The 21,871-nt window shown below is 35.7% G+C and overlaps 2 protein-coding genes across 2 annotated transcripts; both read right to left on the bottom strand.

Annotated features, from left to right (window-relative positions):
• Positions 1–8,589: 8,589 nt before the first annotated feature.
• On the bottom strand, positions 8,590–12,955 carry LOC147533373 (single myb histone 5-like). The gene is made up of 7 exons (XM_086647562.1): positions 12,591–12,955; positions 11,885–12,057; positions 11,160–11,377; positions 10,495–10,579; positions 10,218–10,301; positions 9,433–9,780; positions 8,590–9,120 (listed from the first exon to the last, which is right to left on the bottom strand). Exons 2-7 carry the CDS (start codon positions 12,032–12,034, stop codon positions 9,073–9,075), a joined length of 933 nt encoding a protein of 310 aa, XP_086503688.1. The 5' UTR covers positions 12,035–12,057; positions 12,591–12,955; the 3' UTR covers positions 8,590–9,072.
• Positions 12,956–19,593: 6,638 nt separating this feature from the next.
• On the bottom strand, positions 19,594–21,641 carry LOC147533374 (uncharacterized). The gene has a single exon (XM_086651030.1). It carries the CDS (start codon positions 20,772–20,774, stop codon positions 19,674–19,676), a length of 1,101 nt encoding a protein of 366 aa, XP_086507156.1. The 5' UTR covers positions 20,775–21,641; the 3' UTR covers positions 19,594–19,673.
• Positions 21,642–21,871: the final 230 nt, after the last annotated feature.

Raw genomic sequence — 21,871 nt, forward strand, 5'->3', positions numbered from 1 at the left:
GGATTATCTAAGAGATTGACATTCGAATTGTAATTCAACTATAGACAAAACATTTAGTACTTCTTCAAACTCGATTTAACGACAGTTAGTACATGTAAATTGCAATGTGATGAATATAGTCATATATAAGATACGTAACCTTGTCTTAGCCCTCTACCACTTATGAATTTTGCTTGAGGAACTCCATTACAGATAATCTGAAATGAGGGAGATGTAACACAATTCATAATTAAATCATGAATTGTGCCTGACAATCCGAAGCATGTAAGGGTGAAACTCAAGAAAACCCAATTCACCCTATCATACGCTTTCTCCGTATCCATCTTTAATGCGAATGCCCCAACCTTATGCTTTGATAATTTCATTGAATGAATTAATTTTATTGCTATAATGAGACTATCAGAGATTTGTCGTGATGACACAAATGCATTTTGAAACTCAGAGATTCTTTCCTCTAAAAAGGTCTAATTCGATTTGCAATTATTTTAGTTATGACCCTATAAATTACATTGCATAACGAAATCGGTCTAAAATCTGTTTCCTTCTCCGGGTAGTTTTTTTTGGAATGAAGTGATGTAGGTATGATTCAAAGATGGAGGTAAAGAAGCAGTAATAAAGATGTTACTAATGTAATTACATATATCTGAACCAATTAATGCCCAACATTTTTTATAAAACAATACTGGATAACCATCCGGTTCGGGCGATTTAAATGAGCCCATGTTTTGAATTACTGTCCATATGTCATCAGGGATGGGGCTGCGGCTAACTGAACTCGATCAGACTCTGGGATTGATTGAAAAAAGAATGTAAACCCGAAGGGATCGGTATGACACGTTCTTCTTCAAAATCGACTCGACATCTTACCTTCCATAAGCCTTAAAGACAAACATTCATACGAATTTAATTTTATTCAACTGTGCTTTGTATTCGAATGAATATTCAAATAAAGAATGATAACATAAAGAAAATAAATCAAATAATATGCTCGTATTATACCTTTGGGTGCTGTTTCTTTTAACTACATATATGCCAACTTTCTCATGATTGACGAATTCAAATCCCTTTGGGGTGATCAATTTCAATGCTTATTCATTCTTTATACTTCTTTTTGTTCCTTTTAGCTACATACATGTTATACGTCTGGAGACAGTACAAATAGGTCATATTAAATCCAACCAATAACAAAATAATTATTGTCAACCTGTAAAATCTTCAAGTAAATAACCAAAGTAATGGCATAACACATAAAGTAAGAAAAAGAAGGAAGATTGTGGGCAAGAGCTAAAAAAACGATAAAGGCAAATAGTGGTGAAAGAACGAACCAAATCACTTTTATGCTACAACATGATATGCATGACTTCGTATGCTCATAAACATCTCTTTAAATTAGTTGTACACATGAAACACCGTGTCATATATTCGTATACTCTGACGTAATGGGAATAAAACTTAGATTTTCATCTTCTGACCTAAAAATCACCAAACAACTTGGCCAGAAGAAAATTCTATAAAAAAATTGAACCTAAAATAAAACTATAATTACAATACAATCTTGCACCAATCTACATTTGCACAAAATTAAAATTAACAACTATTTATTGTAGAAGCTCAAAATTTACCTTATCCACACATTTTTAGTTGTTGACTGCGAACGAAAAATACCAACCAACCTAGCGTCCAGTTGTAGTATAATACAATCGGGTAGTTTATAATCAACCTCTACGCTTAGATAGATATGTATGTACTATACATAAGTACATGAGAAACAAAGAAATCAGTTTGGTACAAAATACAGTTAGTAAATTACCAAAACATAGTTAGTTTGGTTAAAGCATCTAAACCAAAATAAAAAGATGTCAAGGAAATGATATAAACAATTAACCAAAAATCTGATTCCATTCAGCCTAAAATGAACATCTAAATGTTTCCTAAGGAATCGGTTTTGATACAAAAACTAGTTAGTAAACATCTAAATCGAACCTAAAGAGATGGTAGGTGAAAAGATTACCAAAGTGAGCGAACTCAAGAATTACCTCTAGCCTTTTGACTGATATCAAAATGGACACTCTAAAACCCATAAGAACCATATTTAAAGAAAAACTACTTACATCACCAAAGAACCCAACAACTCATAAACCCTATTTATGAAAATTATGTTTATAAAATCACATAACCCCTAAATCTGTTTCATTAGAAGTATAAAGAATGGATTAGAAACCTGTAAACCTTCGTACCCTGAGCTTGGAAGTTTTAACAAAATTAAGATGAAAGCTCTAAAATTGATCGTCCTAAACCGGTGTAATGGGACAGACATACAAAGTTGTAGTGAGAGATGATAGAAAATGACGTAATGAGAGAGAGAGATAAAGCTAACCTTTTGAAAGAATGCAAATGTTCAGGATAAAAAACCAAAAGAAGTATGGTGAGAGAAATGAACCGATTGAACGCATCTGTAATGGGATAGAGAGAGAGGAGAATGAAGGGGTCCTAAGAGAGTAAGAAGGGTCCTAAGAGAATGTAGGGGTCCATATTTAACTCAAGTTGGCAATTCAAAGGGCTAGATTTTCAGAGAGAAAGAATGGAGTTCGAAGAGGGGAAAAGAAAATGGGGGTGGGTTGGGGGGGGGGGTTCCATGTTTAGTAAGGGAATGAGGTAATTGAAGAGACAATGAAGAGATAATTAAAGGGAAAATGAAGTGTACATGGACAATTAAGTTTAATCTGAAAAAGAAATGGACAATTGGATTTGAATGAGAAATGTTTGTCCTAGACATGTGCCTGCGCAGCTGTCCGGTCACCATATACTAACATTAATTTTGTCCAAATTTCAACTAATAATGCAATCCCATTACGCCTATGAGGAAAAATGTGTTAGCTAATCTCATCCTCCATGATTTTGTGACGCATAAAGTGTTTACACCTACTCATATACCTAATGCCGCACGAAGAAACTAACTTTTCTTAGGTTATTTACGTCTTCTATCCATAACTACAGGGCTGAATAGCAAACAACAGATAAAGGCAAGGTTAATTACTCCCAATAAATACATAACTCCAAAACTGATAATAGCAGGCGCTTCTCTAATGTTGTTCCAAGGAAGATCCATATCTCCATCGACACTGACGTGTGTCGGCTAATCTCTTGCAAGTGTAGTGAGATCTTCCAAATCCTTTAGAGCTTGGTTGATATCATGAAGAGTCATTTTCTTTATTTATTTGATTTGAGAAAGAAACACTTCAAATAAGGTTCAGATAGTAGAAGTTATGAAACTTGTAAACTGCGATTAACTTACCTCGAGCTTATCTTCCCTAACTCTATGGTTCTTTGGCAGTTGTCGGAACTCCTCTGTCGAGCGGAAACATTCGCCACTATTTTCAGGGGAGACGAAGTCTAGCGCAACCTTTGTACACGTCTGTGATAACAAATAAAAAAGAGTTAAATTGTTGAAAAGTTTGCATCTCTCAACTTGTATAAGCCAATATTGCCCATGGGTTACGGTATGTACAGAAGATTCCCCTATATTGGTAGGCTCACCAAATTTTAAATAATAGATGCGAGGGGGATGGGACCAATAACCACCTTAAGGTTTCTGACTTGATGTGGACACCCTGCAGGAATAAAAACCGACTCCCCACGTTTTTGCTCAAATGTCCACGGTTCAATACCTGGAAGATGGGTCAGAAATTTTGTCGAATGAAGTTACACCAGATTGAGCGGATGGCCCTTGAGAGAAGGGACTTGAAAACTCTAAAGAGCACTATGAAACATACCAAATTCCTCTTTTAGCTTCCTTTTATGCGCTACAGTCAAGTAGAAAGCTTGATCATAAATCGGATGAACTACCTGGGTACAAAAGCATCGAAATTATTTGTTGAACTCTGTTTGCACTGAATCACTCAATACGAAATTGAAGTCAGCTCTTACCTTATCAACTGGAGAACAAATTGTGTGCCTAAATTCTTTTGAATGCTTTCTGAGGTACTTTTGAAGCTTAGGTACATCTCTTATCCTAAAAATATCCCATAAAGCAGCACCGGATTCCTCATCTTCATCTAGAGGCAAGTCCAGGGAAATTGGTACCTAAGATATCATCATCTGTCGCAACCCCATTCTCAGGATTATAAATTTTGTTAGCTGCACAATCTTCACTCAATGGTGGTAGAATTAGATTTTCCCTTGTGTCATGTTCAACATATTTCCTTTTCAATATGTCTATCACAGAAAGCTGCTCTTCGGTTGGAACAACTTCAGCAGTGTGTGTCAATATATTCACCTATACCCACAGATTAAAGATGAAAAAAACTGATCAAATACAAAATTACTATAAACATATTCCCAAAAATATAGTCTTAAATGTCATTAATAAACAAGTGTCACCATCGATAAGCAACATTCCGACCAACTGTTGAGTAGGCGGTCCAGATATTAGCACTCAATATATCTTCCTCCATTCAGCAAGATAAGCAATAACTGAAACTTTATAAAGGTTGAAAGCAAGGTTAACCTACTATGAACATGAAATTATTGTTGGAACGTATTACTAACAACTGCAACACTGGTGATCAAGACGAAAATTTACCTGTATAAGTGCCCAGATACTAAACTGAAGTTGTTTGTCCACTTTTAGTTGTTTGTTCATGAAGCTTTGACCTGTTGTCCCAAGCCTGAAGGGCTGCAAGGTCATAAACATCAACAAAATTAGGTCATTGACATGAATAAAAAACTTTAATACTTCAGTAATGAATCAAAGTTTATGGACACTATGTAAACAAAATTAGGTCACAAACAAATAAAATGGCTAAAATTTGGTGGTGAGATTGTTCGTATGACCTATTTAATTAGAGAATGTATACATTTACGCTTATAATAATCAGAAAATTATAACATCTAAAATTTTCCTAAAAAAAGCAAAAAAGTCATTTTGTTTAAATGCAGGGTAGCTAGAATGTATACATTTTTTGTGCACAATCTCTTATTTATAAAACAATTATCTTCGATTATGCGTGACATGCTGGCAAATAATAGTATAAAGGTATTAATAAAAGGTGAGATATCGCTTACTGGGCACCAACAAAAAATGGTGGTATTTGATCACTGAAAGCAAGCACCATTTCTCCAATTTCCATAGAAACCAAGGACACAACTTGTTGGATGATGTTCATATTTAAAAATAGATTCTAATCATATTGTATTTTGTTTAAATTTTAAGAAGTGAAAGAAAAGAAAGATGTTACAAGGATTCAAAAAAAAAATGGTGCTCTTTGAACACTGAAAGCAAGCACCATTTCTCCAATTTCCATAGAAACCAACCACACAACTTGTTTGATGATGTTCATATTCAAAAATAGATTCCAATCATCTTGTTTTAGTAAGTGAAAGCAAAAAAAGATGTCACAAGGATTCGAGCTATACCTTTCCATGAGTAGAATGGATTATGACAGGATGATTCTAAGATCTGCATAACATTAAAGATGTACAGAAACAACTAAGGAAAAAAAGTTAAATAAGTTGGGTAAGAAAATTGTTATCATAGTCCATACCGCGCATGAGTTTTAGATCAAGCCTCCATGATAGCATCTTCTAACCGCTCTCTTAGGCACCTACCTGCATACGAAAAGTTTCATGAGAATAAGAACGTCATCTCAAACAACAAGCACGACATATAATTTTTTTTTCATTTTAACATTAACGAAAAAAACATATGCTAATATGTGCATGTGAGTTGTCAGTTCAATCAAGTCAGATTTCAAAAGAAATTTTGTCTGACTCCGTCATTTGAATGACTAATTTGGTGCGATCTTTGATCTTGAGTTAGCTGAATCCGATTCGGACAATCATTTTTAAAAAAAATTAAAAAAAATGCCACCATACTGGGATCAGGTATCCAAAATTTATGAAAAACATGTTAATGTAGTCGGTCAAATAGCATAGTTTTCTGCAATACCAGATTAAAATAGGCTGTCATTTCTCTATCGAAAACATTTCAATTTTTCTTCTAGATATGATGTAAGACACAAACATATACTCCAAATTCAACGAAAAGGATCAAAGCTATAATGATTTATACCAATTATAAACCTTAAATAAGAAGAGGAAAAGAGGACTTAAATGATTGATAGAAGATTTAAGATTTCAGTAAAGGAAGAATTAGAAATCTAAATTTGTAAATACCTCTTCCAACCATAAAGAAATCACATGGAGCATCATATCATCTTCAATTTCAATTTCAAATCACATGGACCTTGATATCATACTATCCTTCTTAGCAAAAGATGAACTCTGCAAAATAATTTTTCAATGAACATGGACATAAATCAATGAATGAAATTAGGTTTTCTTGGAATGATGGTGGTGAAAAAAAATATTCAATAACAGTACAGATTCAATGAAAGAGAGATTCAATGAACCAATCTCCATGAGAGTGGAGCGTTTTTGGTCTTTCGGCTAATAAAGAAAGAGAGGTGATAAGGTGAGGAAGACAAACGGGTAAAATCTGGACCGTTGGATTAACTAAAGGATCGAGTTTCATTTAATAGACGGTCATTAATGTTGTCCTTGTAGAGTTTGTCCCAGTCATAAGTCTACGTGGCAATCTAGTCAGCATGTAAGTGCATTCATTTTGTCCCAGTCATATTGATCTGTTTTGTATAATAGATTAATGTTGTCCTTGTAGAGTTTGTCCCAGTCATAAGTCTACGTGGCAATCTAGTCAGCATGTAAGTGCATTCATTTTGTCCCAGTCATATTGATCTGTTTTGTATAATAGATTATTTTAGAATTTAAGAAGAAAATAAAAAGGTGGCTCCCAAAATAAATACTAAACATATAGACGTCTTCGACTCGCGTAAAAAGAATAAAAGTAAAAAAAAATCATTTGCTTATATAAAAAAATAATTTTTTTTTATAAGAAGGGGATGTTATGGAGACAAACAAATTATATTAGGAGTTCGAGGGAAGGGGGGGGATGTTATGGAGACAAACAAATTATATTAGGAGTTCGAGGGAAGGGGGGGGGGGGGGGGGATGTTATGGAGACAAACAAATTATATTAGGAGTTCGAGGGAAGGGGGGGGGAGAGAGATTTGAGATAAGGAGAAATCAACAACATTAAAGAGATAAGAAAAAAAAACATTTTTAGGTACACCCAAAGTAGGAATTCAAAGATCCACCTGTTTAGGTGGATCTTTGAATTTGACTAATTTATGAGTAAATTTGTCTCGAAAAGTCCTTGGGCTAGATCTTTGATGAAAAGTTCTTAATTATTCATAAAAAATGAATAACGCATTCTTTTAAAATTCTTAAAAAAAGATATGAACCAATAACACAAAACTTTAAAGTTCTTAAATAAAGGTCTGAACCAATAACACAAAACTTCGAAGCTCTTAAAAAAAGGCTGAAACCAATAACGCCAAACTTCAAAAGTCTTAAGAACTTTGAGGATCTGTTAAAAGGTCTGAACGAATAACCCCCACTGAATAGTCTCGCACGGGAGAAGGGATATTTAATCTCACATGAGAGAAGAGATATTTAGCAACCAATAATATATTGTTTAGGTATTCTTCGCTTACTGTTAATGGGTTTTGCGTTGGATGACCACACATACTCCCTGTCACTTAAAAAGAACCTCGAGGGATGTTTTTGCAGAAAGAAGTATATGATCTTAGAAATTACATTAGAATCCTTAAAGTTTTTGGTCTCCAAAATATAGGAGAGTAAAATATTTAGCACTTTGAAAGGTGTGAAATTTTGCTTTTTTTTGTTACGAAGTGTAAAAATTTTGTTTGATTTACATATGTTTGAGATCAAGAAATGAAATTTTGGAAAATGAATCGCGAAATATTTTCTAAATTAAGATTAGGTGCACGAAATCACACTTACACCTATTTCCAGCATAGTTTCCACCGACTTGAGGGGAATTTTGACCAAAATTGTTGAAAATATCGAAATTTCTACTTACGTGATGGAAAATTCAATCGACAATTGGACATAATGGAAATCTAGCTAAAAATTCGGAGAAACTAAACCTAAAAACGTATCTCTTCCTTTCTCTTTTTAATCTTCATTTTCTTCTTCATTTCTAATAGATATCTCCTAATTTTGAATGATTTGCACACTGGCTTAACTGTTGAAATTAATTATATCTTAGTAACACACCTAATATAACTATGAAATAACAATACCTTCTCAAACTATTAACAATAAGAATGTTATCTTCCGGGTGTTATTGTCAAGAAGTTAATCAAATTTCCACACTAATCAAAATATTTCTACAAAATATTTCCATTTTGAGACTCTCCGAAATTCCATAAAAATCGAAATTTTATTCCTTGTTTGAGATCAGCATAGATTAGTATTAGTTTGCACAAAAGACAGAAATCTAATGACATGTTTCTCAAACCAAGACCAACATGGGATTGGGTCTTCTTGCGTGATACCCTGTTATGGATATTGCCTTGAAATCCTGCAAATCACTGGCACCATATATTTCTCTGATGCAGAATCGTACATGCTTGACAAGCAACATCTTGAGAAGATATCATCAACCATCTCCCATTGAAAACATCTAATTATACACTTCCCAGTTCCTTTCTGGTTTTAAAAATGTTATACTTAAGCATGAAAATTACATCACCACGAAAATATCTTGGTCGAACCATGAGTCTTTAATAACATAGAATCTTAGATAAATAAATCCTAGGAAACCAACAACTTTATAGTACATTTCAGTTTACAACACATCCCAATATGAAATCCTACCTAAAGTATTCAAGAGACATAGATTAGAAAGGGAAGAAGCCGTTATTTCTACTGCCGAGTCTTATAATAAATATCCAGGAGCTGTAACAAAATCAAATAGTTCCAAGGGTTATCTGCACGACGATAAAACCTTCATATGCCCCGAAATATTAGGACATCTGAAGAGGCATTTAGAAGTTGAAACGGAGAAAGGGTTAACGATCATTGTGTTCTTAGCTGCAGAAAATCTGCTCAAGTAGTTTTCATCGCCATGTATTTGCTAAAGTACCACCAAACAGTTCAACCTAGATCTCTTAAAAAGAACGAGCATATTCATCTTATTTGAACTTCACTTGGAACTTCCACCATTGTGTCCCTTCTCTGACCATTGACAAAGAATTCAATAAGGACAGTCAGTACCAGTGAGCAATGATGAGCCAATGGTCACTAAGAGAGCATTTTCGGATGATCACACAAAATGTTAATAATTACAATGGTCGATATAACGTCATCTGACTTACGCAATATACCTCATTTGGTACTTCTCTTAAATTTGGAAGTATTAATAGCATATTCCAGTAAAAACACTAAATAAAACTAACGAAAAGGGTATATATATACATGTATTAGATATACCCAAATCCAAGAGAAGCAGAAAATGCAAAGATAATAATTGGAGGAATAGATTTATACCAGCTCTGATGCATTTCGGTTTCTCAAAGTCGTAGCCGCAGCTTCAGCAAAAGCTTGTGTTGCTTCTGCATCAGCGTCTGCCGCATCTGCCTCTCTTGCTGCTTCTTCAGCTTCTGCAATGGCAGCTTCTGCCTCTGCAACTGCTCGAGCAGCAGCTGCAGACGCTTCTTCTTCAGTCATGTTTATAATCTTCGCCAGCTCAGCATCACTCAGGAATTCCATAAGTATCCTGGAATCTGGCTTTTCAACTCTGGGAGACTCTGCTTGCCATCCTTCAGGATAATGCATAGTCGAGTTTCTCCTATCTGAGTACCTCGATCTAGGGGCAATCCTGTACTTCCGATTTACCTATTGAAAGATTCCACCACCAGAACAGAAAACGGAGAGTAAGAATACCTCGAGCAAAGGAACGAAGATAACCATTTGCCACAAGAGGCAGTAGAGCGATAGAAACCTATGTAACATGGCCACTAGATATGGGTATCGGTATCGAAAACCATTATAAAGTTGTAGGAAAAATGAGTGGCAAAACGCCAAAACAGGGAACTATTAATACTTCCAGGATATCAGAACAACTCCCCTTGTAATCAATATTAGATTGTCATCAAGCATTTACCTTTTCCGTAAAATCTTCGCTAAATTTAACAAACAAAACATCTAGCCTAACTTTGTTAAAGATGTATCTTGCACTATGATAAGTAATTAAGTATAATATGTAACAAATTGCAATATAGATATCTCAAAACAATCCACCATTCATCATCCTTAAGTATAAAAGTTATTACCCTAATCAATTTTCCATTTGCCGTCATAGACTTTAATTTTGCTGACAAGATTCTTTCAAAGTTTTCAGGTGCATCATACTGATCCTGCATAAAGAGAACATTACAACGTTGATACAGTTTAACCAATATCAATTAAAACCTTAAATCTGAAAAAATGGAAAATGTGTCACTTAAAAGGAATAATGCCGACGAATAACCCATGTAGAACATTTTAATGGGTAGCTTATTTAAAGTGAGCGTTCTTAGGGCTTAACTAAGTCAGACAAAAGAAAAATACCTCGATAAATTCGCAAATATCAGCCTTGCTAGACCCAGTAGGCTCCTTCAGATTGCTTATAGCTTCAAGTATGAGATTCCTCAACCTATGAAGAAGGTCAGGACAAATTGAGAATTATTTAGCTGTGAACTTCTATAAGCCATACATGATGTGAAAGAAGTAAACTGACATGAAAAAAACGGCAATTGGAAAGGGAAAGAAAATTTTAGAACCTAGGCATGCTCATAACTCAGATGGTATAAAATATACATATCAATTACCTGAGACCAAAGTTTTAATTTAGGGGGGTAATATGGCCTCGTGTGGGATTTGGGTCAAGAACTAACTCTCAACCACATTGACTGTCCAAAGATTCAGTAGATAAATTGAATTTGCAAAAAAGAGAACTGCCAAAAACCTTTTTTTTTTTTTGAAAAGTTTAAGTAATTAAGAGGAAAAGAATATACAAAAGAGTAAATGCTAGTTCTATTCCTTAAATATACATAGTTACGTTTGTCCCTTAAATATATAAAAAAAAAACACAACTCTGAAAGAAAAGATGAGGTGCAAATTGCACTATATGCAAGAAAATATTTAAAAGTACAATTCCACAGCTTATCAGTCATACTGTCACACTAACTCGGAAAAAAACATGCAATACCCAAAGTTATTCACAAAAAACTTACCCTGAAATTGACTTTTGCGGGCCAGTGATCTGCAACGTTTCATTAGACACAGCAAGTGGTCTAGCATCCACAATTTCTTCATCACTCTGAACCATATCCCCAAGGGTCAACCTGTTGTCGCCATGTCTATACATCTGTTGACTCCTTTTGAATGCTAACCTAGCCTTCTCCCTTGACCCCCAACCATTGGCAGTCACACTCATGTTCCTCCATTTATCCTACCCCAAAGTGAAACACGGTAGCATAAGTACCCACCATCTATAGGATATAGAGTACCGAAGACAGCTTTTAGCAGGCAAAATTCAACATGGATAGTACGAATAACGATCTACTAAATTGAGATTACTATGTTTTTCTATTCCATGGAAAATCTAGATATAGAAGAACAAAAGAATCTTTGAAGGGTGAAAAGACAAAAGCGATTTGAAGAAGAGTTTTCAAAGAAATCAAAGATAAAAAATAACGATGAGCATCTCGACTCAAAGAACTAGTGGGCTTGAGTTTCAGATTTTGAAGATAAACTAGGATGCTATAAGTAGAAGGTGTTTTGAATTTGTAAAAACAAAGAATAGAATACTTTTATTTGAATCATGGAAGAGCATCATGTTACATGAAATTTTTGCATTGAGGTCCATCTAAACATATTTTACTAACTCCCTAAAACATCTAGGCATCTACCCCAATCATGTTTAGCTTTCAACCCAAAGAAACTATGAGTAACTAACCTTGAGATCGACATTAGAACGCAAATACAATACACCACTAAATTCCGGGTCTTTCAGTATAGTACGCCATTTGCCTGCACCGTGTTTAACAACTCCAGCTTTCAGGGCAGATTCTTCTTCATTTGACCACTTCTGCTTAGGAGCACCCATTAACAAAGCTCAGCAAAAAAAATCTGAAGCCAAACCAAGTTCATGTCAGTGCTCATCAACCCCCAAATAAATCACAAACAAAAAAAATCAAATCCTCTTAACTTTTTTATCAGCAAATTTTCAAAACATGAGCAAATGAACAAGTTTATGAATTCAGTGAAAGATAATAACCAAAAATAAGAAAAAGGGGCAAAACCCACAAGTAAGATATATAAAGTACTAATTTTTAGGTTATTTATATACAAAAAGAGCAGCTACCCAGTTAAGTTCAATTAATTCCAGATGCTAAAAAAATCGACAACCCTAATTTACATATCATAAATACAACTTCCCCAAATAAGAATATACGAAACCCTAAAACCAATAATTGTGAGATCCATAAGACAACGATGCGACAATAATCATACATATGGAACTGTTCGATTGATTAATGACAAACTGATTCCTAACAATCTAATTAACCACTAAATTAAAAGGCAGGAAGAAATTAATAAGCCAAGAAATCAAACAAGATACAGAATAGAAAGATAGGTTTTGAATTAGCTCCAGAACTTACCTTGGTAGATGGGAATGTTATTGAGAAGCAAAAAGGTCGGTCTTTCAGGCCAAACGTCTCTCCCTCTTCTCTTAATATCGTCACACTTTATCTGTTCTTTTTTTCTCTTTCTATCTGGACGTGGTTCCTGATTTCTACGGCGTAAGACACCGGTTAAACTTTAAGCATGCACGATTGACACATGTGGTTGTACTTCAACTGGTGGTTCATCTCTCCGAACTCAAAGACCCCAGCCCAGAGGTCATTGGATAGTCTCCCATATTATTCTATGCAACAATTGGTAGTTAGTCGATCGTGCATCTTCTCCCCAGTAGAAGACCTCAGGTTCGATCTCATGGAAATACAAATGCAGAATTATTAAACGTGAGTATAAATAAAGTATTTAGACTGGTTTTATGCTAGTAGTTTCGATGCCTATGTAAGTAGGGGGAAGTCAGGATTTGAACTATTTAGGACTAGTCTAAAATTTCGTCAGACTATATAATAGCAAAAACTAACATGTATAGGCAATTTCTGAAGGTTGTGTATATTTCGATTGAATTATTTCGCACCCCACAAATATTTCACTCAACCATGCCTAAATGCTTTGAAAAAACAAACGTCTTAAGCCCATGAGGTCGTGGATCGAGTCTCGGTGGAAGCAATTTGCCATCAAGAATGATCTCATGTAATTTAGACAATATATATAGTAAATAATATAATAATTTTTCGGGCTTTAGGCCTCTTTCGTTATGGTTTAAATTAAACGGTTATCGTGCTCATCACATCTTGCCTTGTAACGACTAACGTAGATCGCAATCGATTTCTCAAAAAAAACACAATTTCATTAATCTCTCCTTTATACTTACATGGCTGCAGCAACTATTGCCAATTAAATATCCGAGTGACCTCACCACATTAAAGCATATTAAATTTTGGTTTGGGTGGAGAAAATCATTTACCTCCTTATACATTACGAAGATTTGATAGGGGCGTCCATTTTTGTTAAAAAGGCCGCTCCTTTAAAAACGCTCCCCAAATCTCTCATTTTGGTTAGAAAAGTACTTCAAGAAAAATGTGTTCTCCCTTTTCTAGTTTGACATAAAGGTAAAGTTAACGTCGTTAGGTCAAAATTATTCAAACCAATAAAAACTCCCTGGACAGATCAAAAGCGCACCCCTCTTTCATCTTCCTCGTAACCTCTGTTTCATCTTCTTCTTGTTTAGTTTATCTTCACTCTCTCTGTAAAATCTATCACCTCTATAACTACCGCCATTTTCATCTTCATCTCTCCCTCATTCTCTTTCGGTTTCTCTTTCGTTCTCTCTCTCCCTCCCTCTTTTCATCTTCATCTCTTCCTCTCTCATCTTCCTCATAATCCTAGGTTTAGTTTTTTTTCGATTTTCCAACTACATTGTTTGAATACTTGAATCTACTGGTTAGCAACACAAGGAAGAAGATTTGCAAACCTTATTTGGAAGCATTTCGTCTGAAAGTGGGTGAAAATCGAGAGAGAAAGAAAACCCTCAAGTGAGCTTTCTGGTTGCACCAACCCGAAAAGCTACTTGTGGCAAATACGGTGGGTCGAACCATAAATGTTGCATAATAGGCTTGAGCCCACCGTAAAATGTTGCATAATTCGCCCTGAGCCCACCGTAAAATGTTGCATAATTCGGCCTGAGTCCACCAAAAATTGGGCCAGTAGCCAGTAGCTCTGTTTCATCTTCTTCTTCCGTTTATCTTCTCTTTCTCTCTGTAAAATCTATCACATTTATCATTGTTGCCATTTTCACCTTCATCTTCCCCTCATTCTTTCTCAGTTTATCTCCCGTTCTCTCTCTCTCGTTATCTCTTTCGCTCTCCTTCTTTTCATCTCCATCTCTTCCTCTTTCATCTTCCTCAAACCCTAGGTTTAGTATTTTGAATTATCACCTAAGTGGAAGGAGAAGAATGTTTAGGGATTTGAGTTTTGGAGAGATTTAGGTTGAGATATGTAGATTGCTACTGTGGGTGATATACACCCTTAAAGTGGGTGCTTTTAAACTATTGCATGGGGATCCTTTAACGAAACAAGGTCAATGACTTTTACCAAGTCAATGAATTCATGGGAAGGCCTTTTAACAAAAATAGGAGGGCCCTATAAAACTTCCCTATACATTATAGTAAAGAGTGTTATAAAAAAGAGATGGAGAGAAGATGTATAGAATTGAAATCATATATAAAATAATAAGGGAAAGTACTATTTGTGCATATCGTATTCCTGTTTTCGGTTAAGGAGGATATTCACCGATACTAAAATCCAGAGAATAATTGTACTATACCTTGGGTTATAGATACGAACTCAAACTCACAGGCCATGTGTTGGCGCGTGCGAATGGGATGTGATTCCCGAGAATCAAATTCCAGGTCATTGTTTGGCTTGTGGGAATGGCGCGGGTCCGGGAATAGCAAACTCAAGAGCGAGGTGGGTTTGTGATTCTCATTTCTCCCATAATCACATATATTAATATTTATTGACAAATATATCCTTAACAAAATATTGAATTGCCAATTTTTAAATTATCTTGTGATTTATAAATCAAGATTAAACTAGGGTTTTAAACCCAAACCACCACACGCCTTCTCGCCTTTTCTCTCTCTTTCGTTAGTGCAATAATGGAAGTAAGGTCTTGTGGGATTTGGTATTAATAAGTATTTAATTAAGTTTATAAACAAAATTTAATTTTTAAATAAATTTCTATTTAGGTTTACAAACATAATTTTATTTTAGATAATTTTTTTTAGATCTTTATTTATTACTAGCGTATATCGCGTGCCCTAGGACACGGACACTTGTATCAATCAAATGTTACGAAATTTATTGTTATATTTTATTGAGAGAGAGAGATTTTTATTAGTTATTATTTTTTTGTTTCTTTTCTCCTAGATTAGTTATTATTTTATTGAGAGATATTTTAATATTTTTTTAACCCTTGAAATTTATTTTGTTTCTTTTTTTTTTTTCCTTAAATTAGTTATTTTATTTTTAAGAAGGAAAGGATTCTTGTTTTTTAAATAGGTAATTTTATTTCTACGAATGACTATATTTTAAATTTTGAGAAGGACTTCTAGACAATATCCCGTGCCCCAGGGCACGGACAACAATGTGACGAAATTCTAACCAAGTGTTTGTAGAGTCGCCCCATGGTATTATTTTAGGTGCTCTCTCCAAACATGTAACTTTCTATATTAAATATTGTTCTAGGGTATTATTTTCGTTTGTTTCCTTTTCTTAAATTATTTATTATTTTATTGAGAGAGATTTTAATTTCTTTTTTCAACCCTTGATATATATATTTTTTTTTAAATTAGTTATTTTTTCTAAGTACACAGTTATTTTTTTTCTTCAAATAGGTCATTTTGTTTCTTTTTTTTAATTATTTATTTTATTTCTAAGAAAGACACATATTTTTTAAATAAATTATTTTATTTTTAAGCACTCTATTTTAAATTTTGAGAAGGGCCTCTAGGGTATATCCCGTGCCATAGGGCACGAACACTTGGGAGGGAGATTTTAATTAGTTATTATTTTATTGAGAGGGAGAGATTTTTATTAGTTATTATTATTTTGTTTATTTTCTCTTAAATTAGTTATTATTTTATTGAGAGAGAGATTTTAATTTCTGTTTTTCTTATTGTTATATTTATTGAGAGGGAGAGAGAGATTTTTATTAGTTATTATTTTATTGTATTAATTGTTTTGTTTTTTTCTCTTAAGTTAGTTATTAGTTTATTGAAAGAGAGAGAGAGAGAGAGAAATATTTTAATTTCTTTTTTTAAACCTTGAAATTTATTTTGTTTCTTTTTTGTTATTAAATTGGTTATTTTATTTCTAAGAAGGAAACAATTATTGTTTTCTTTTCTTTTGAGAAGGACTTCTAAACAATATCCCTTATTAAAAAAGAATGTTTGTCCCAGTCATCGTTTTCCCTTCTGTTTTATATAATAGATCTTTAAATTCTAACCTTTTGGTGTATCGTGTTATTATTTCATATCTACAAATTTGAATAAATAATACTCATTTTAATATTTAACAAAGTTGATGTGTATTCTATGTAGTTAAAGTAAGGGTAAAAGTGAAACTTTTACAAATATTTACATTCATATTCCTGTGCGAACCAAACACCTAATTAGGAATATGTTAGGAATCAAATTCTCATTCCTGGTCAAACCAAACATCCAACTACGGGAATGTGATTCCCAGGAATCACATTCCATTCCCGTACGCCAACACAACCACAAAGTCACTCTCCAACAACAAAATTAAGTAGTTGTTTGTTTTGGGTCTTGGTGGCGCAGGCGGAACAATATCACTAACGGCTAGGGCTTGGGTGCAAACTCAAGCTCAGTAATGGGCTTTAAGGGTGGTGGGCTCACCGATTCTTCCCCAAGAATAAGGCTCTATGTGCGCATTGAGATTGGGCCTGGATGACAAGCTTAGTAATATGGGCTCTGTTGATTCTTGTGTCTACTAGAGCTTTTGTTGTCATGGCTTGAGATTGGAATGGTGTGAGTTCCTATTTCGCTCTTCGTTTTCTTGGTCGAGGACTCGAGGTTGTTCCTAGCAGATTCCATGGCGGAGACAGTCAGATTGGGATCGTTTCCAGATTTCAGTAAGAACATCTCCGGCGAGAGGTAATCAAATTGTCTCCATTAAAATCCCCCAAAACGTCACATTAAGGTGCTGTTTGTTTTTTTATTTATGTCTGAATCTGAATTGGCTGAATCTGAATTGGCTGAACTGAATTGGCTGAATCTGAATTGGCTGAATTTTTTTACAAGTTGATGTTTGTTTTCTGAATCTGAATGATAAGATCTGAATTAAAATTTTGACTTTTATACCCCTAATTGATATTTTGGACCAAAACCCTAGACTCCTTATCTCTAATAAGAAAATAAAAACCCTAAAATTCCCATCTCTTTCTCCCTCTCGGCCTCTCTCTCTCCCTCTCTGTCCAGTCTCTCTCCAACTACTGATCTCTCTCTCTGAATGGAAGAAAATGAAAACCCTAAATTCTCCATCTCTTTCTCCCTCTCAACCTCTCTCTCTCTCTCTCTGTCCAGTCTCTCTCCAACTGCTGCTCTCTCTCTCTGAATAGAAGAAAATGAAAACCCTATATTCCCCATCTATTTTTCCCTCTCTGTCTCTCTGTCCAGTCTCTCTCCAACTGCTGCTCTCTCTCTCTGAATAGAAGAAAATGAAAACCCTATATTCCCCATCTATTTTTCCCTCTCTGTCTCTCTCTCTCTCCAACTGCTGCTCTCTCTCGAGTAGAAGAAAATGAAAACCCTAAACCCCAGCAGACGATCTCTCCCTCACTCTCAAAGATTAGAACCTATCTCTGTCTCTTCTCTCTCGAAGATCAAAAGCTATCTCTCTTTGTCGAAGATCAGAAGTTTTTGTTTTCTCGCAGATCAGAAGACGACCCTTTCCATATCCAACGAGGGCTAAGAACTTCTTGTTAAGATTTTAGGGTTCATAGATCCGACGAAGGTTTTCGTCGGATTCGACTTCTACCAATACTATTTTTACTGGTTTGTAGTGGTGATGGTGGTTTTGATTTGTGGTGGTTGTAGTCTGATATGTGGTGGTGCGATCTTGTTTTGGTGGTGGTGGTCTTTGTTGTGGTGGTGCGATCTTGTTTTTGGTGGTGGTGGTGGTCTTTGTTGTGGTGGTGCGATCTTGTTTTTGGTGGTGGTAGTGGTGGTCTTTGTTGTGGTGGTGCGATCTTGTTTTTGGTGGTGGTGGTGGTGGTCTTTGTTGTGGTGGTGGTGGTCTTTGGTGGTAGAAATCTGGGTAGGGGGAAACTTTTTCTAAAATAGAGGGCACAAGCGTCATGTCGCCCATTTCAGAAATTGAGTTTATTTTTCAGACTTGTTTTAAAGTCTGAAAAATGTTGTTTTTTTTTTCAGCCAATTCAGACATTGAGTTAATTCAGATAACATTTCAGATTTTCTAAAAAAGAAAAACAAACATCTGAAATCTGAATTAGTCCCAATTCAGATTTCAGATCTGAAAATAAATAAAAAACAAACAGCACCTGAGGCAAACTTCTGATCAAATTTTTGAATTAAACTTTAACGAAAAAAATTAGGTATTACTGTTCTTTGTTAACAGTAATTACAGTTAACAAAAAAAAAAAACAGTAATTACAGTTCAATTAGAGAATAAGATTGCCAGGGTTTTTGGAAGAATCGCAATATAGGGCTGATTTCATCCTAATTGATTAATTGAAGTTGAAATGTGGGCTCAATTTGGAATTGAAACTCTATATTTTCATCCAACAAGATATTTATATCTTCTTAAAATTAGATAGTTAGGATTAAGATTGATAGATAGATTAGACTCCATTTTAGCCCAATTCTTTTCTCTGAAAAATCAAACTGTGCCACTGTTTAGAGCTTAAACTTGGGAATCCCCCAAACTTCATAACTTGCCAGCCAATTTCTTTCTAAAACACTTCTTAAAACTGAGATATCTTCCACCACGTTTGGATTGGAAGGGTTACCATGTTGGTATCAACGGTCCCTAAATCGAAGGTTAGGGCAAAAGTTTGAGACACCTGAGTCATACCCGGATAGAGACAGGAGTCGTGCCCGGCCCGGATAGAGACAGGAGACACGGAGTGGAGTCATGCTCGGATAGAGACAGGAGAGACACGGAGTCGTGCCGAGAGACACGGAGTCGTGCCATCAAGGTTTGAGACGCGGGGTCCCGCGTGCCTTCGGCGACGTTAAGGTTCGAGACACCGAGTCGTGCCGTTAAGGTTCGAGACACCGAGTCGTGCCGTTAAGGTTCGAGACACCGAGTCGTGCCGTTAAGGTTCGAGACACCGAGTCGTGCCGTTAATGCCGTTAAGGTTCGAGACACCGAGTCCTGCCGTTAAGGTTTGAGACACCGAGTCGTGCCGTTAAGGTTTGAGACACCGTGTCCGCTGCCGTTCAAAAAAATAAAATAAATGAGCTTTCTTTAGTTTATAAGATGGACAGTAAAAGTTGCATATATATATTAACATCATATGAAAATTATACAAGATAAGGAAAAAAGGAGAAGAAGAATAGGGTTTAAGCTCTGGCATTAGTCTCAGAAGCCTCTCTGGTATGAATTCTCCATGTAAAGAGATAATCCTTAGACTCACACAACAATTTCATCACATTACAAGGAGCACTAATTGAGCTCTTCTGTCCATTGTTTCCCCACTCTATTCTCACTCTACAAGAAAACCCATTGGACCAAACAGGTACCCGATTATTCGATAGATCTAACATCACTTCCCCACTTATCCTCTTGCATGCACTGCCTCTTCTTGTCTGTTCTTTGCAGGTTTCCATGGAATCTAGCCACAGACATTCTGGTTGTCCAACCATCTCTTTGAAAGCTGAATTTGCCAATCTGACTTTGTTATTTGAGTCAGATACAACCACAGGTAATGCATCTGACTCGGCCTCTGCTTCAACTTCTTCAGGTTTTTTCTTGGATAAACATGCATTTGAGTTTGAACTTGGGTCTTCACTAATGCAACCCACACTGATGCTTGACCCAATTGGTCTGACTGGCTGAGGAGCTATAATGTTTGAAGGAGGGGGGCCTGAAACAGATGATGCATGCAGATTTTGCAAGAGATCCATTTCCTTTGGAGTAGTTTCAGATGTGGAGTGATTCAAGTCCATGAACTGGTTCCCATGAATTCCTTGAGGAGAAGGAAGTGGGGAGGAAGTATATGGAACAAGAGGAGGAAGAGAGAGAAAATTCAAAGGGTGTTTTTCCGAATTGGAATCACTTACAGAAGAAGGATTTAAGAGTGGGAAATGATGAGTATAAGCATGGTTAAAATTCTGTAAAGAAAGACCAAGATGGGTATTTGTTGTGGTGGCTAGAGAATCAAAACCATAAGAAGAAGAAGAAGATCCAACATGGGGAAGTGTGGTTTTTCCTCTCTTACGAGTAGCATAAGATGAGATTCCATATCTACCTCTCTTTCTACCTCTCTTGCTTTGGAGAAGGTTGGTTGTAGTAGTGATTTGATGAGTTGGTGGTGGAGGTGTGTGAGGATCACCCAATTCAGGGTTTAAGGGTATCTGAGGTTTAGGAGCAATGGGTCTGTATCTTGACATGATTTGATCAAGCTTGGAGGAAGAATGAGGGTTGATAGTGTTGAGAATCATGGTGGTTTCTTGTTCTAGATGGGTTTAATGGGTTGTGTAAAATGGAGAACAAGAGGGAAGTTGTTTGGAGGTGAGTAATGGAAGTATAAATATGCATTACCAATGAGGAAGAGATGAAGAGGAGAGAAGGAAAAACTGACAAGTGGGGTTTGTGTGGTGGGTACGTGTAGTAGAGGTTTGATGGGGTAGACACGTACAAGGGCAGATGTTGAGGAATTTGGTTTTTTGGGATAGGAGGATCCCTCCCTCCTTGAATTAACTTTTAAAATCTTCTGTCTGTCTATGCCGTGATAGGTTGAGAGACTTTTAGAGAGAGAGAGAGAGTGACCGACTAGTGGCCTGTAGAGAGGGAGGGAGAGGGGAGATGAATTGGTGTGTTGGTCTGAGGGTGGGGGGTGGCATCAACACCAAAGAAGAAAATAAGTTTCTTTATCTACACGTGTGGATATCAACACCATGCGAGATTACACATAAGAGGATTGGTTTCTCCACCATAATGGTGTTCTGTCCCCCCTCACTTCTCATTACTCATTTTACTTACCGACGTTTGATCGAATCTTCTTAATATAACCTTCATCTAACGTGGGTCAATGAAAAACCCAATCGCCCAACATTAGCTCAATTCTTAAGTGCATGTGTTCCATAATACGAAGGTCTGAGGTTCGATTTTGTAGAAATGGAAAATCCAAGAGTATTGAACTTGGGTATAAATAGAGTAATATTTTTGGACTTTAGGCCATTGATTTGGTCGAACATTAGATCATTAGTGTCTTTGAGCTTTAGACCAGTAGTAATTCGACAGTTATCGTGTTTCACATCGCATCAATGTATCATGTCTTTGTAATGACCATTATAATCAATATTCAAAAAAAATGAAACACCCAATCGGTTAGATCCAAGTTGATCTACATGGACAACTAAAACCCATGTACCCATTCCGGTTGAACCATATCCACATCATGAAAAAAAAAAAGGACATGCGTGGCTAGGGTTGGTATTTGCAGGTGCATAATGCATGCTTGAGAAGTTGGTGGTATACTCATCTGTAACGTAATTATAGAAGGGTGACAGTTTACATAGGATGGATGTTTTTTTTT

This window comes from Eschscholzia californica, unplaced genomic scaffold, assembly GCF_041429995.1.
Source record: "Eschscholzia californica isolate CP2 unplaced genomic scaffold, dmEscCali1.0.p SCAF_6, whole genome shotgun sequence".
Classification (NCBI taxonomy): domain Eukaryota; kingdom Viridiplantae; phylum Streptophyta; class Magnoliopsida; order Ranunculales; family Papaveraceae; genus Eschscholzia; species Eschscholzia californica.